The sequence below is a fragment of the Patiria miniata genome, unplaced genomic scaffold, assembly GCF_015706575.1.
Source record: "Patiria miniata isolate m_02_andy unplaced genomic scaffold, ASM1570657v1 HiC_scaffold_1, whole genome shotgun sequence".
NCBI lineage: Eukaryota > Metazoa > Echinodermata > Asteroidea > Valvatida > Asterinidae > Patiria > Patiria miniata.
Genome location: NW_024037047.1, coordinates 18088333 through 18104166, shown reverse-complemented (window position 1 = coordinate 18104166; position 15834 = coordinate 18088333). Strand labels below are relative to the sequence as shown.

General features: G+C 44.4%; 2 protein-coding genes across 2 annotated transcripts; one reads left to right on the top strand and one right to left on the bottom strand.

Moving 5' to 3' along the window:
- Nucleotides 1-7226: 7226 nt before the first annotated feature.
- LOC119731258 lies at nt 7227-8399 on the bottom strand. The gene is made up of 2 exons (XM_038204378.1): nt 8087-8399; nt 7227-7861 (listed from the first exon to the last, which is right to left on the bottom strand). Exons 1-2 carry the CDS (start codon nt 8397-8399, stop codon nt 7227-7229), a joined length of 948 nt encoding a protein of 315 aa, XP_038060306.1.
- A 909-nt stretch (nt 8400-9308) lies between these two features.
- On the top strand, nt 9309-13132 carry LOC119731257 (EGF-like repeat and discoidin I-like domain-containing protein 3). The gene is made up of 5 exons (XM_038204362.1): nt 9309-9330; nt 9673-9846; nt 11578-11719; nt 12093-12261; nt 12918-13132. Exons 1-5 carry the CDS (start codon nt 9309-9311, stop codon nt 13062-13064), a joined length of 654 nt encoding a protein of 217 aa, XP_038060290.1. The 3' UTR covers nt 13065-13132.
- The last annotated feature ends 2702 nt before the right edge of the window (nt 13133-15834 follow it).

The window sequence follows — 15834 nt, the reverse complement described above, 5'->3', positions numbered from 1 at the left end:
GATTAATAAGTGACAGCAGGCAGCCAGTTGTAACCTCCATGTGCAATTAGTTAATTAGCAACAACGACTAGCAAATTCTGGTACCGAGGGTCTATTCCATTTAAGATGGCAGTACATTATCCCGCTTATTCTGGGAAACCAACCATGTCGAGGGGAAACGCCCATCCACCCACCACGCCCCCCCAACCTTTGGCATGCACCGATCTTGGACTTCCTGAAACATATTTACCGCTTTTTGTTCCAACAAAAATCTTTTAATTATATTGCAAAGTGGGAATGTATGCTGCCCTTCTATATTTAAAATAAAAGTGAAATTAAATCACAGGTAATAATATAAACGGCATAAAATGAATTTCAGTCTACAGTTAATCATAGCCCATTATAACTTGTTACATTTTCTACTTTTTTGTTATCAAAACTATTAGAAAAACAGCCACATTACTGTTTAAACCTCAATTATGAGCAAGCAAATTTCCGACGGATTTGGTTAGTTTCCAGCATGCATTGGACCATAACGTTTCTATTATCATACTGGCCAGTTCTATTTTTCCATTCCAACCAATTTAAAATGGCTATATCGAAAGACACACCAGATAAAATGTCATTCAAATGACAAATTTTCTTTCAAACAATAGCTGCGCTCTCGCTTCACATTTTCCCAAAGTTAATTAGCGTTTCAATACGGAGGTTCGTTAATGGAAGCACGCTTGTTGGCTACAGGGCATTATGCGTTTTAATAAGTCGCCTTTTCAAGGCACTCTAACGTCCCCTTCAAAATCCTATGATCACGTTAATATCAAGGACAAAACTTCTTATATAATTGCAATATCTGCGCTCTCGCTTCACAATTTCCAAACCTTCATTAGTGGTTAATTATGAAGGTTCGTTAATTGAGCAAGTTTGTTGGCTTCAGGGCATTATGCGATTTTCAAGGCAATCTATAACGTCCTTATCACAAACTACGTTATTACAATGTTTGTACATTTTTGTATCATAATTTTAACGTTCCAGGCTAGTTCCTGATTGGCTAGGTTTGCCATAACGTATTTTTGATCCGTGGTATACGGCTGCGCAGCTGCTGGGGTGAGCTGTGCCGTGGTTGTTCCTATCGGTGATTCTATCAATATAATAGACTCTCGATCATAGCGTTGATCATAGCGTCAGACACGGTCTGAGGCACATTCCCCATCGTCGTGCAGTACTCTACCTGCGTAGCTTACTTCTAGTAGGTCGCATTGGTGTGTGTGTCGCTGAAGAATACAAACAACAAAACGGATTGCCAATATTTGCACTTATCAGACAAGTTTCGGGCAAGTTTTCGAGTTGAGGCTGTTACCCGATTTTTGTTCAGTGGTTTAATGCGTAGCCTTTTAATTCGCGTAGGTGCTTGAGTCGTTGATATATACATCTATCGCATTCGTGCTCTGAATTCACCTCATCTAGGAACATGGATGGAGCAGCAGCTTTGGTTCTGATGTTGTCAGCAATGGCAGGTAAGATGTAATATCTATCCCCTGAGGTACTCTCTATAAATTCCAAAGAGTGAAATTAGTGACTAGACGTTTTAGAGTGAAAATCACTCTCATTTTCGATTGAAATAGTCTGAAAACAAAGAACCATTTCAGTCGAAGCTCGTGTGGAGACTCGATCTTTGCGATTGAAGAAATTTCACTCTCAAACGTCTAGTCCCTAGTTTTCGACTGTGGAAGTTAATCTTCACTCGAATGGAGTGAATTTTCACTCTTTGGAATTTGGAGAGTATGTCCTCAAAACCATGGCAGGTTTGCTGACAATAGCAGTCCAGCTTAGCTAGACCATTTCAAAACCTCACGTTTGCAGTTGTCGATCACTGTTGAATTTGATGATCTTATCTTTGAAGTAATGTGTGTTGGGTTGAAAAAAATACTTTGAGTTTTTGTATGATCACCATGACAGCCGATTAAACAAAACTTGATTTTGATGTGGTAATAATTATGCGGGTGTAAAGGAGAATCCCAGATTGTTTTTGGGGCCGGGCTGCTACATTTACTACCAGTATGATTATCCCTACCAACATTGACCCTGTCATGTCCTTTGAGGACGAGGGGAAGGCACGTTGTGCCCCATCCTTATTTCCATACTGTAGCGTTTTCGGTGGTTCAATTTTATTCAGTGGACAGACAGAATAAGACACAAATGACACCAATATTCCGGTTTCTTAACTTCTAATTCTTTCCTCCAAACATCCAAACAATGACTTTTCGCGCCAATTTCAAGCTGACTTGCGCTGACCCTAACCTCCACTAAAAGTTAACAGCGCCGCCTATACTGGATTCTGCAAACTCTACATCATCCCCTCCCCGGGGAAAGAATGCGTCCATCATTCACGAACAACAAATTTAACTAGAAAAACGCCATTAACAAGTTAAGGTTCTAAAAAACAAGAACAATTAAAACTACAAGTTGACCACCATGTCCTACTCCTGAAAGAATTCCTCCGAAGTAATCCTCGCGATCAAGGAATCCTCATCGTAGAGGTCAAAAACGCGCCTCCGCTTGACGAGCTTTCCTGTTGCCTCATCTGATTGGCCCGAAACCGTTGCAAAACTTGGGGGTATGATAACTTTCCTTAAGGATGTTGCACCTTGTGGCGAAACCAAACGCCTCACGTCATCTGGAGACAAGTGTAATTCCAGGCACGGTCCGGACTTCTATTCGGGCGTCTTGGAGATCTCGGGCCTCTTGGGAGCTTTGGGGGAGTTGCTGACTGATACCGGCGACTTGTTGCCTGCATCAAGATTGCCTGTGTGAGCCCGTCGGATGTGCCTCGCCAAGTCGTTCTTCCGGCAGTAGATTATGTCGCAAAACGGACAGGGGAACCGATCACGTGGTTGGTGTTGTTCGGCCATGTGCCTTGCCAATTTTGACGTGGCCCCAAATGACTTATCGCATTCGAGGCACCTGCAGCTTTCCGCTCGTTCATCATGTCGTTGGTGGGTTCGGTCAGGTGTGGGCGATCGGCGAGGAGAATCCCGGTGATGACGGCTGTGACTTCTTCTCGGCATCTGCAGAGAATACAACAGAGAACAGGGGATTAGGTTAGTTCGCATTTGCTCCGTAGTTAAAAATGTTATTCGGTCCATTCGCCATAACGCTGAGGAGGTCGACGTTTTCTGTTGTGCCCTTCATGGTGACCGCATGTGTCTGAAGCTTTCTTAGGTTCAGCAACTGGTGGAACCCCAATCTCTCCATTGACGACTTCAATATGTTCCTGCATGTTGTGGTCTTCTGCTGATTTCTGTGAGAACCCTTCTGTGGTAGCCTCTTTGCTCTCCTTGCCTCCACCAGAAGAATCCGGCTGCAGAACAACTCGAGGGGCTTCCTCTTCCCCCTCCTCTTCGAGCTCCTCGGACCCAGGAAGTTGCTGTAATGCACTGCTCTTTGGCCTCCACCATGACTTGTAAACTTCACCCACAAAGCGCTTCGGACGATTAATATGGACAACTTTGGGCTTATGGCGTGATCCTCGTTGGATTCTGACGTTGACATCATTTAGCACTTCAGTTACAAGGTATGGGCCTACCCATCTTGGCTGGAGCTTGGGAGACAGCCCAACAGTTCTTTGCTCAACTGTCAACATCACAGCAGTCCCTGGTTGCAGACACTTCGGCTTGCCTGCTACTTTGTAATTCCGCCTTTGGTGCTTTGCGGCCTTATGAAGGTGTACTCGTGCCTTCTCATGGGCCTCGTGCATTCTTTCTCTCAGGTGTATGGCATATTCAGTGATTTCTTGGGGTTCTTCTGGGGATCTTAAAACCAGGTCTACCGGGAGTTCTACTTCCCTACCAAAAGTGAGATAGTTGGGTGTTTGTCCAGTGCTGCTATGCTCTGATGCCCGATATGCCATCATCACTAGTGGTAAATGAAGGTCCCAGTCCAACTGATTTTCAGCAACATAGGCGCGCAGCATGTCTTTAAGCGTGCGATTGAATCGTTCAACTTGGCCGTCGCTTTAGGGATGGTGGGGACTCGTCCTGGTCTTATCTATTCCAAGGATTACACACATCTCTTGAACAGCTTGCTTTTGAATTGGCGACCCTGGACCCTGGTCGCTATGCAGCTGTCGCGGTACACCGAGTCGAGAAACAAACTCTCTGACAAAGACATTGGCAACCGTCTGGGCTGTAACATCCTGTAGGGGAAAGGCTTCCGTCCACTTAGAGAAGTAGTCCGTGATGACAAGGTTGTATCGGTTTTTTCTTGTTTCTGTAATCGGAAATGGTCCTGTAATATCAATGGCGACCCTTTCCATCGGAACCCCGGAGACCTGTTGTCTAATTGGTGCTCTGCTCCAGTTGGGAGGAGGTTTGCGTTTGGCACATTGGAGGCATTGGGTACACCACGTCACCACTTAGTCTCTCAAGTCCTCTACTAAGAATCTGGACTTCACCTTTGCATGCATTTTGTTAATGCCGAGGTGGCCAGCTGAAAGGTCATGAAGTTGCTTGAAAACGTCCCCATGGAGGGACCTGGGGACTACTAAAAGCCACCGAGAGTGGTGCCGATCATCCTCGTTCCAACGCCTGTATAACACGCCGTCGTGCAAACAAAGCTGCTGCCATGCCCCCCATAAGGTTTTGAGCCACGTACCCTCAGCAGACACATCTTTTCAAGTTGGTCGTGGATTTCCACTTTCCAGCCAGCCTATGATCTTCTGCAGAGTCTGGTCACCTGTTTGTTTTTCTCTCAACTCCGAAGCAGTGAAACCTTTCAGCCAACAGAAAGACGACACCTCACGAATGAACTGACTGCTGTCTGAACTGTGTGTATGATGCTGCGCAGGTAGTGAATGGACTGGTTCAGTTGGCAGGTCTGGATCTTGCTCTTGAATTTTCCACAACATTTCTATTTGTTGGCATTTCTCCTTTGTGCTATGGTGCTGGTCTCCCTTAACTTGTGTCCGTCCCTCACGCGATGGTTGTTCCCTGCTGTCGTATCCTTGCTCAACTTGGTCGCAACTTGGAAGCTACAAACCTCCTGTAGTATGATGCCAGGCCCAAGGGACTTCTCACCTCCTGTATGTTTCTTGGTACTGGCCATTCCTCGATTTGCCGCGTCTTGCTTGGATCTGTCTTGACTCCCCCTTTTGAGACAATATGCCCCAAGTAGGAAACCTCTTCCTGAAGCAGATGACATTTATCCGGCTTGAGCTTCAGTCCGGCCTGCCGTATGCGATCTACCACCACTCCCAGTCTGTCAATGTACGACTCAAATGTCTTGGAGAATATAATGACGTCATCTAGGTACACAAGACATATCTGCCACTGTAGCCCATGGAGGACTCTCTCCATTAGACGTTCAAAGGTCGACGGGGCATTGCAAAGCCCAAACGGCATGACCCTAAACTGGTACAGCCCGCAATGACTTGAGAAAGCTGTCTTTTCCTTGTCTGCCGGGCTCATTGGTACTTGCCAATACCCCGAGGCTAGGTCCAATGTTGTAAAATATCTGGATCCTTCAAGTGTTTTGAATGAGTCGTCTATTCGGGGTATTGGGAAAGCGTCCTTTCTAGTGATTGCGTTGAGCCTACGAAAATCAACGCAGAATTGAACTGAACCATCTTTTTTTTTCACGAGCACAATAGGCGCTGCCCAAAGTCCGGTTCTATGATGCTGCCGTCCATCATCTTCTTGATTTCTTTCTCTACCGTCTCTTTCTGAAGGAGGGGTATGCAACGAGCCCCTTGTCTTATGGGATTCGCACTTCCGGTGTCTATAGAGTGTTCAGTTAAAGAAGTAAGGCCAATGTCTCCTTTATGTTGAGAAAACACATCTCGGTGTTCGCAAATAAGCCTGTGTATGCGGCCCCTCTGTTCCTCGCTTAATTGGGACGAAGTTCTCACTTCTGTGCTGGAAATTGGGGGGCCAATAACGTCTACGGTCTGGAACAAACCCGCTGCTGTTCCCTTTCGCAAGATAACGGTGTCCTCACTGGGGTTTAAGATGCGAAGCGGAACCCAAGACGTATCATACCGAGTCACTGCTGGGGCGAGAAGTATGCTGTGCTTCTTCAGTAAGCTTTGGATCGGTTCAACAATCCCAATGCCATTTGCACAGTTCTGTCGCTCTATGTCACCTTCGACAACAATCTCAGAAAATGGTGGAATAGCTACTGTATCTTTCACCGTCACTCGGCAGCTCTGTTGTCTTACGTTGATGTTTCTCAGAGGAACTTCCAAATTTCCATACACGAGGTGTCTTCTTCCAACGTCGATGACGCAGTTGTGCTTGTCCAGGAAGTCCAATCCAAGAAGAATGTCATTATGAATATCAGCTATCACCATTTCGTGGTGCACTTTTCTACCACCTAGCTGAAGCTCGACTGTTGCCTCCCCATAAACACTTAGCAATGTCTCGTTTGCTTGGAAAACTTGCACGCTAGAACTCTTGATTATTGGCGTGTTATCAAACTGATCTACCACTCTTTTGGAAACGATGGAGATAGTCGCACCCGTATCGAGAAGCATTTCTACTGGAGTTCCGTTGATGTGCCCAGCTACATGGAGGCCCGCCCCAACCGGGGCTATGGTTCCGCTATGAAACACTTTCTGTGGTGGCCTTTCGTGCTTGGTGTTTGCCTATCTGTTCCATACGCTGCTCAAGCTTGGATACGGTACTGTCGTGGGGTTCACATTTGCTGACCTCAATGACAACCACCTGTTCCTTCCCTTCCCCTACGGAGCGTAGTCTCTTGGTGTTGTTCTCCTGCTCAGCACCTTTTATCGCTTCAAGTTCCATCGCAGCTGTGAGTGCTTCTTCTAAATTACAGGGACGCATTTGAAGCGTCCGTGTCCGCATGTCTCCATCTGCCAAAGCATCAAGAAAATAATCTCTGGCCATTGTTGCCACCCCGGCAGCTGGAAGCTCGCCAAAAGTCTTCTCAACGAGAAACCGAATATCCTGTGCGAGCTCCGACAGAGTCTCTCCATTTTTCTGGCGCCCGTTCTTAAGTTGCACCCTATATAGTTCCTTCCGTCCATCTGGTTCAAACCTTGCTTTCAAAGCATTCGCCAGACCGCTGAATGTTAATGGTGTCCCATCGTTTGTCTGACCCTGCACCACCTGTTGGGCTGCTCCGGCCAAGGATACAGCAAGATACTCCGTTTTCTCTATCTCCCCCATCCGTTAATACTGGCACACATTTCAAAGTGTCGATAGTATGCAGTCCATGAAGTCGTCCCATTGTATCTATCGGGTCGCAGCTGCTGCAATCGTGCTTGTGTTTGAATGTTGTGGAAAAGCACCAGCGGCAAGAACATTTCGCTGACCGACTCCTGGTGTATCATTCCATGGTCGCTGACCTACTGCAATGTGTTGCTGCGCCGACCCGACGCCTGTGGCTCCGTGCTCGTTGTGTGCACCGACGAAATGTTGATTGACAACCGATGAACCGGGCGGCGCAACCGATGAACTCGCCGATACCCTGAAAACCGACGCATCGCCACCTGGCGCTTTGGCCGTCGGTATGACCCCTGAACCGCCAGCGGCACGAACATTATCATACCCTCTTGTACCGTTCCATGGTCGCTGACCAACTCCGATGTGTTGCTGCGCCGAACCAACGCCTGTGGCTCCGTGCTCGTTGTGTGCACCGATGAACTGTTGATTGCCAACCGATGAACCGGTCGGTGTAACCGATGAACCCGTCGTTATTCCGAAAACCGACGCATCGCCACCTGGCGCATTGGCCGTCGGTATGACCCCTGAACCGCCAGCGGCACGAACATAATCATACCCTGGTGTACCGTTCCATGGTCGCTGACCGACTCCCATGGGTTGCTGCGCCGAACCGACGCCCCATGCTCCGTGCTCGTGGTGCTCACCTATGAATTGTGGATTGACGAACGATGAACCTGTCGGTGCAACCGATGAACCCGTCGGTGCCCCCACAACCGTCGCAGCGCTATCCGGTGCGCTAGCCGTCGGTATTATTATTGAACCGCCAGCGAAGTGCAGTCGCCCTTGTCCGTCGTGCCACAGTTGCACTGCGGAGCCATTGCTGTGCTGGGTTGTCGTGTCCCCGTTGACTCAATGTACCTGCCTTGTACCGACGAGTGGTGAGGAAACGATCGGTGGACCAATCAGTGCATCGGTGGCTCCGTCGTATGATGCGGCGCCGTGAAAGAGTGGTTGCTCCTGTGCTCTGCTGTGGGGTGACGGTGTGGGCGTGGAGGCGTCGGCCGGATACCCTGCGGTTGTCCACTGCAACGAGCTGGTCGCTGGCGGGAGGATCCCCGGTAGCGACAGGAATGAGTGCTCCGGGTCAAAAGCTACACGGGGAACTTCATGCGGCATGTCAACTACAAAACGTGACATGTCACCTTGCGGGGCAGTGAAAATGGGGGAATTGTATGGAACCATGGTGTCGGGAGGGAAACGGGTGGAGGGGGCATGGATGGACGAGTAGAAGGGTGCATTGGGTTGGTGTCTGACATGTCGGTGGATCAATCCGACAATTTTATTCAGTAGACAGACAGAATAAGACACAAATGACACCAATATTCCGGTTTCTTAACTTCTAATTCTTTCCTCCAAACATCCAAACAATGAACACACGATATCAGTATTACTTGTGATTTACCTTTATCTGCACTATACTGGTAATCGCAACGTGGAGCCTGGGTTGTGTACATACGGAGCTGGCCTTTCAGAACAACCTTCACAACCAAGATCTGTACAGCAACTAACCGCGCACGCGCACGCACGCACTTTTTGCGCAAATTTCACGCTGACTTGCGCTGACCCCAACTTCCCAGGATCATCTCCCTAGCTATTGGGCTATTATCTAAGAGCAGATTTGATAAAATTAGGGTCCAAAAATAGGTCCTATTAGCACGAGAAAATGTAGGGACGCCATTGGTAAATTTGGCAGCATGCAGGCTCAGCAATTACCGGCACACTCTCGCAAAAAGTGGTTCGGCCAGCTTTCTATACTCTTTCTCATTGGCTTGGGGTTTTGTGCGTAAACCTTATTAGTCAGCCGATCACGATCTATTGACTTCGGCAAAACCGCAAGTCCCATCATAAAGAATGAGTTAACTAGACCATTTTTTTCCAAGAGTGTGTTTCTAATGTTGTGGCCCTTTAAAGCGTACTGTAAGGCCGGATATCGGGGGTCCACTTACAAGTCCAACGCCTCATAGGTCCGACGCCTCATTGAAGTCCGAAATTCCGGACTTATGAGGCGTCGGACTTATGAAGTGTCGGACCTATGAGGCGGATTTAGGCTATTAGTCTAGCTTTACTGGTCTTCATGCATATGATGCTCCGATGGACTTTTACACAATACACGGTATGTTGTACATGTACCGAATGCATACTGTACTCGTGCGGTATGGGAAAAGGGTTTACGAATTGGAACACATGCACAAAGTTGAATTGGCAAGTCAAAAGAACTATGTTCTATCTTTTTAATTGAAAAAAAAAGAAGTTAATCTCGAACTTTAAAAACATCAAACGTTTTGAATGGCCTCTAATGCAGTAGTCTTACACCTGAAACATACATTGTTTCCTTCTGATTGTCGTATAGTTGTAAAAATACCAATTTGATATTTTATTAGCCACATTGTTTTATAGAGTGACCATCATGGCATTGTTGGCTTGCATCTATGTTTTGATTTAATTAATTTCAAAGTGCTGTTGGTTGGTGTGGAGAGCCAGCAGAAGGTGTGTTACTCCGGTCCCCCACCGGAACCTGATCCTGATAATCCGGATGACTGGATGAAGCAAGTCATGCAAGAGATACGGAAGCGTTGCCCGGGAAGGAGGCAACCTGCCCCAGCCGGTATGTGGAAACCTTCCCAAGCTGGTAAGTCGGGTTTCTAACAACTTGTCATCGAGTCTAGCAACTCCCCAGAGTAAATTAAAAAAAAAAAAGATTGAAAAAACCTTTGTTGCATGCTCATGCACATTGAATTTTCTCCCAAATTCAAAATGTTTCTCACTGCCGAATTCGAGGGAGGGGGAGGCTTTTTTATATTTGCAATAACGAGGCCCTACAATCAATCTAGAACCTATCCCAGCTGGTACGGGGAAACCTACCCCAGCCGATACGGAGAAACCTACCCCAGCTGGTGCGGAGAAACCTACCCCAGCTGGTACGGGGAAACCTACCCCAGCTGGTACGGAGAAACCTACCCCAGCCGATACGGAGAAACCTACTTCGGCTGGTACGGAGAAACCTACCCCAGGTGGTACGGAGAAACCTACCCCAGCTGGTACGGGGAAACCTACCCCAGCTGGTACGGGGAAACCTACCCCAGCTGGTACGGGGAAACCTACCCCAGCCGATTCGGAGAAACCTACCTCAGCTGGTACGGGGAAACCTACCCCAGCTGGTACGGGAAAACCTACCCCAGCTGGTACGGAGAAACCTACCCCAGCCGATACGGAGAAATCTACCTCAGCTGGTACGGAGAAACCTACCCCAGGTGGTACGGAGAAACCTACTCCAGCTGGTACGGGGAAACCTACCCCAGCCGATACGGAGAAATCTACATCAGCTGGTGCGGAGAAACCTACCCCAGCTGGTACGGAGAAACCTACTTCGGCTGGTACGAAGAAACTCACCTTATCTGACTCGTGGAAACATACCTAACTTTTAGTCGTCTTAACCCTGCGCAGCGTTTACAAAAAATGTTTATCAGAACTCGCCAACGGTGGCCCTTTGGGCCACAGGTACTTCCCCGCACTACGCAAGACCCTATTCATGTCAAAACAACAAAAGCCAGTTGCCAGACAGTGTCCAGGCAGTTGCCAGACAGTGCACTTAAAAGATAATTGACTGGCGGCTGTGGTTTGCGGCTATGAAGGGAGATTGCTGTGTCAAGTTACAGGTGTTTGTATATGTTTCAATGAGACTTGGCAGGAGGCCTGGTCGAAAGTTTGTTGAATCGGCTTGGGTGAAGCCCTGGCTGCAAAGTTCATTGAACCAGCTGATTTGGCATGGGTTGAATGAGGATTAGATGGAAGGTGACCGTCATTGGCCCTCATTCCCCCCCCCCAAAAAAAAAAAAAATGCGGTCACCTGCGTACCCAAGGTACGGAGGTCACTCTGCGCAGGGTTAAGATATCCCAAAGCGTAGGTTTGACTAATAAGCATATGGATCTGTTCTATTACAAGGTTATTGCATTGATTTTGAACATTTAATTTTTTTTTTATCCGTTAATCAAGTTTCATCGAAAGCTGCTTAATTACCCAACTCCTCCCAATTGAAAAAAAAAAGTCCATTTAGGTGTTTTTGTGCAACCCCCCCCCCTCCCCCCAAGAAAACCAACAAAGATAAACAACGGAAAAACCATTGGTGTATTGTCATGTTCATTGTATTTTCTCCCAAATTCAAAATGTTTCTGACAGCCAAATTCGAGGGAGGGGGGGGGGGGGCTTTTTCTTATTTGCAATAACGAGGCCCTACAATCAATCTTATGTTTGTAAGGTAAAATTTGCAGTTACGATCAAATTATCATTCTCTCAATATCACTGCTTTTTAAAACTATGAATATGAATACATATTTCATTTGCTTACTCATTTGTTGCCAGTAGAGTGTTCCAGTCCGCAGCCCCTTGGTATGGAGGACGGGACAATCCAAGATGATCGCATCACGGCGTCCAGTATTTTGGGCACTACATATCCAGCCCGGAAGGCACGCCTCAACATTGACAACGGATGGGCAGCCTGGAGGTAGATATCAAAGGGAAATACAACACCTAACACTTCACTCTCATATTCACTCTGTATCATTACAATGCCACAAAACGCGCCTGAGTGTGTTTAATTAATGAACATCTAATTGCCTCATTGGGGTTTTGTTTCTGAACGTTTTGTTTCATTTTGTTTGGCATTTTTTTTCTTTTTTTTGCAATGGTTCTCCTTTCCATTATCCAAAAAAAAGTTATCATCCCCGGCCAAAGCCCAACCCGGACTCATGCACATTTGAATTGCATACTGTAACGTGTTTCAATAATAATATTTGATTTTCAAATCCATTCCACAACAGGATTTGCAGGGTATTGTTATGTCATTGTTCCTCATCCTCTCTTCACTCTGTGTACAGTAACGATGCCAATCCCTGGATCGAGGTGGACCTCGTGCAGAGTACAGTGGTGACGGGCGTCACCACACAAGGCGGCTACGGTGTATATGTGACTGCGTACAAGGTGTCGTATAAGAAGCAGCCCTCATCCGACCGTGAACACGTGACGGATGGAAAAGGAAACATTAAGGTAAACATCAATCTTTACTAAGTCTTGCTGTAAGCTGCATTTAACTTTCGTTCGTAAAACAGTTTTGAAAAGAAAATGTAAAGGTTTAATTTTCTCATATTTTGTTTAGGCTTTTATCGCAATATGATAACTTCATTATTTACGACTTTGTACGGTTTCATGCTCATGCAACCATTTAGCCATTCTGAAATCGCGTCTGATTATACCACGTGTGAACAAAAAAGCATGTCCTGCTTTTGATTGTTTTTCTCAGTTTTTTAAAAGATTTTTCATTCAAATTCACCACCTCCGTCATTCAATTTCATCCACGAAAAATTTCACACGCTTAAACAAAACCAATTTAGTCCAATTTAGTCCAGATTTTGGTCCCAAAATAGCAAAACGCTCTGAAGCTGAAACAGAAACTTATGTCTATAATGTCTATAATAAGTCATTATGTCTATAACATGGCTGAGAATGATCAGAAAAGTGAGTGCCCACCAAAGACAAGCAGTTTACTTTATGTAGTTATTACGGTTTGTTGAAATTCTGTTTCGAAGGAAGACCCCGTCAGCTAAGAATGCCCACTTTTTTGTAGTTTAGGTCCCAGACTTTACTACAAGTAGGCTATTTTTTTTAATACAAATCTTCGTTGATTGCGTTGGGATTCATTTCAGGTGTTCATCGGTAACTATGATGCCTACACCCCGGTCACTAACCTGTTTGATGAGAGTGTGGTCGCCACGGTAGTGCGCATTGAGCCTACTGAATGGCAGAATGGTCTTGCTCTGCGATTGGAGCTGCTTGGATGTCGCCGTGGTTAATTCAGCTGAAGCATTCAGGTGATTCTCTCCGATAGCGCTGACAAAATTTCACTCTATATAAAAGTAAATGCGACGGTAGATAATATTAAGGTTGATAATAAATACCATGCTTTGTAGGAAGAATATTTACACAAAGTAAGGATACACTAAAGATTTAGAATAACCACTACGGACTATTATGAGTTGTTTTGTCTTTAGCTTAAGAAGTATCTCCCGGAAAAAAATATAGGTTTTACCGGCTATTTTAAAACGTTTGTCATTCGAATTTACTGTTTGTAATATTCAAATTGGTTAATCAACATCGATTAAGTTTAATTGCGTTTTATTTTATGTTCAATTTCGTCTTTTGTCAGACAATTTCAAATTCAGTTCAAGCAAATTGAAACAATAAGCACACACTTTCTTCTCGGGTTATTCAATTTTGTCTCATCTACGCCGAAGACGTTATTCAGAAATTCAAATCGTGTGATTGATTTATATAAGACGAATTTGATCTCTGAATGCTGCCATTCGGCAAAAGCTTAGTGATGGCGAATTTTCTCGAGCAGGTGACTAAAGAGGGTGACCAAACTTTGAAATTGAATAGTAAATGACTAAATCGAATTTGATAACGGGTGTGAAATTTTGCCCGGACGAAATTGAATGTTGGAGTTGGTGAATTTGAGTGCAATATGTTTTAAAATAGCCGGGAAAACCTATACATTAGGGTGATGTTCACAGTTTATATTAAAATTAATGAACCTATTATTGCCAAGTTTCCTACGTGGAATGCAATATAAACAAGATTATCTCAAATTCAAAAAAATTCAAAAATAAGGGAAAAAAATTACCTGATGAATAATAATAGTAAAGTATATATATATATATATATATATATATATATATATATATATATATATATATATATATATATCTATTTAAAGTATTTCCGCTCTAAACAGAAACGTCTAAACTTTTGCAGTGCTTTGGCTGCATAGTTGTTTGTTTATTGTATATAATATTAAGATTACGCTGTTTATTGTGTTATTATCGTAAATCTTCAATACAATATAGAACGTTTCCATGCAGTGTTCTACATAAATAGATTTGAATTGTTAAAACGCGATATTTCACACACAAAATGAAAAAAATCGAAGTGGCTAGTGGTAAACCATCTTGAAAATTCAAATCTTTTTAGTGATCAAACTTTGAGTTTAAAGGCCGGTTCATACTTTACACATTTGCAACTGCAAAGCGCATTTGACGTAAGGAAAGCATTCGCTACGAAATGCCTTGGTTTTGAAATGTGTTCTTTTGCGAATTCCCGGCAGGAAAAGTTGGCATGACGTCACAAGGTCGCGTTCGCTTTCGTTCCGAGTATGAAATGGTGTTAAATGTAGTCTTTGCTTTATTATGTTTAAGCATGTCATGAACCGATGTATTTTTGCTGTCAATGTAAGGAATTGAACTCACGATATCAAATAGTCATATAATAATTTAGGTGAATAGTATAAGGTGTGTAGTGTATTGCTGCCGTAATGTAACATTTTTATTGGCATTTGTAATTATGGTGTTCGATATGGAAAATATTTAAATACAAATACGTGTATACATTTATGTGTAACAAAGTTAATTAATACAGTTTTAGACAATATTTTTTTTCAGTTATATCATTTTGATACGTGATTACTAGGATGTATGGGTCATCAAAATACCCTAATTTCAAACTAAGGGTCAATTTGTATTAAGAAGAAAACTACATGAGTATTGACACATAAAGTGTTATGTTCATTTGATGCCGAGCTGCCATAACAAGAAGCTAAGAGGAAGCAATCTTTATCTCATTGAAGCACATACTTACCAATATTGTGCAATTATAATTCAAATGATTGTATACGCTTTGTGAATATGAACATGCTTGTGAAATAAAAAAAAAACCATAGAAACATTCACTCGTTTAATTTTTTAGTTGATCAGTTGATGTGCTTTGCGTATTAAAAATGACGTGTACAAAACGACTTGCTGCCTGTCCATATTTGATTGTAATGATTAAATACATCAGAAATGGAGAGAAGAAAATCCCACTTTGTACTTCTATCCGCGTATTTAGCAAAGTCTCGTAATCAAGGTACCGTTATCGTCTGTACCAACTTTATTTTACGAGCAGAGAGCGCCTAGCAACACTGACCCATTCCTATAGAACCCAACGCCCCATCCTATACAATACTTTTGTTGTTTTGCTCTGTTTACTAGCTGTTTTTATATAATTTAAAGGCAATAAGGCCCTGAGACAAGGAGCTTAAAGATCGCAGTTTCAGTATCATAATCACCGAGCCAAGTGTACACATCGGATCGCGACGCTCCGTTAAGTTGTATCTGTACCGGCTAGGATGTATTTATGCATGTATTCTATGGGCAAATGACTCTTTAGGCTTCCCTTCCATTGTCACGTCACGAAGAGGTTTGATTTAATTTTTCATATTTCAATCCCTTCTGACTCGTAGGGCGTATCCTATCAACACTGCCTTGAACTTTGTAGGCACAATACATGTATCTTCATTGTAATATCTTTAATATTACGGCCCTCTCGACAGTGTTGGAGTCAAGACCTCAGAGTCCTAGACCGAGACCAAGACCGAGACCTCATAGTCCGAGACCGAGACCAAGACCGAGACTAATTCCCCATTCGAGACCGAGACCGAGACCGAAACCTCATAGTCCGAGACCGAGACCTCATTTTAAAATAAATAAATAAATAAGTAACATGCGAGGGCGCACTCAATCCAAGATG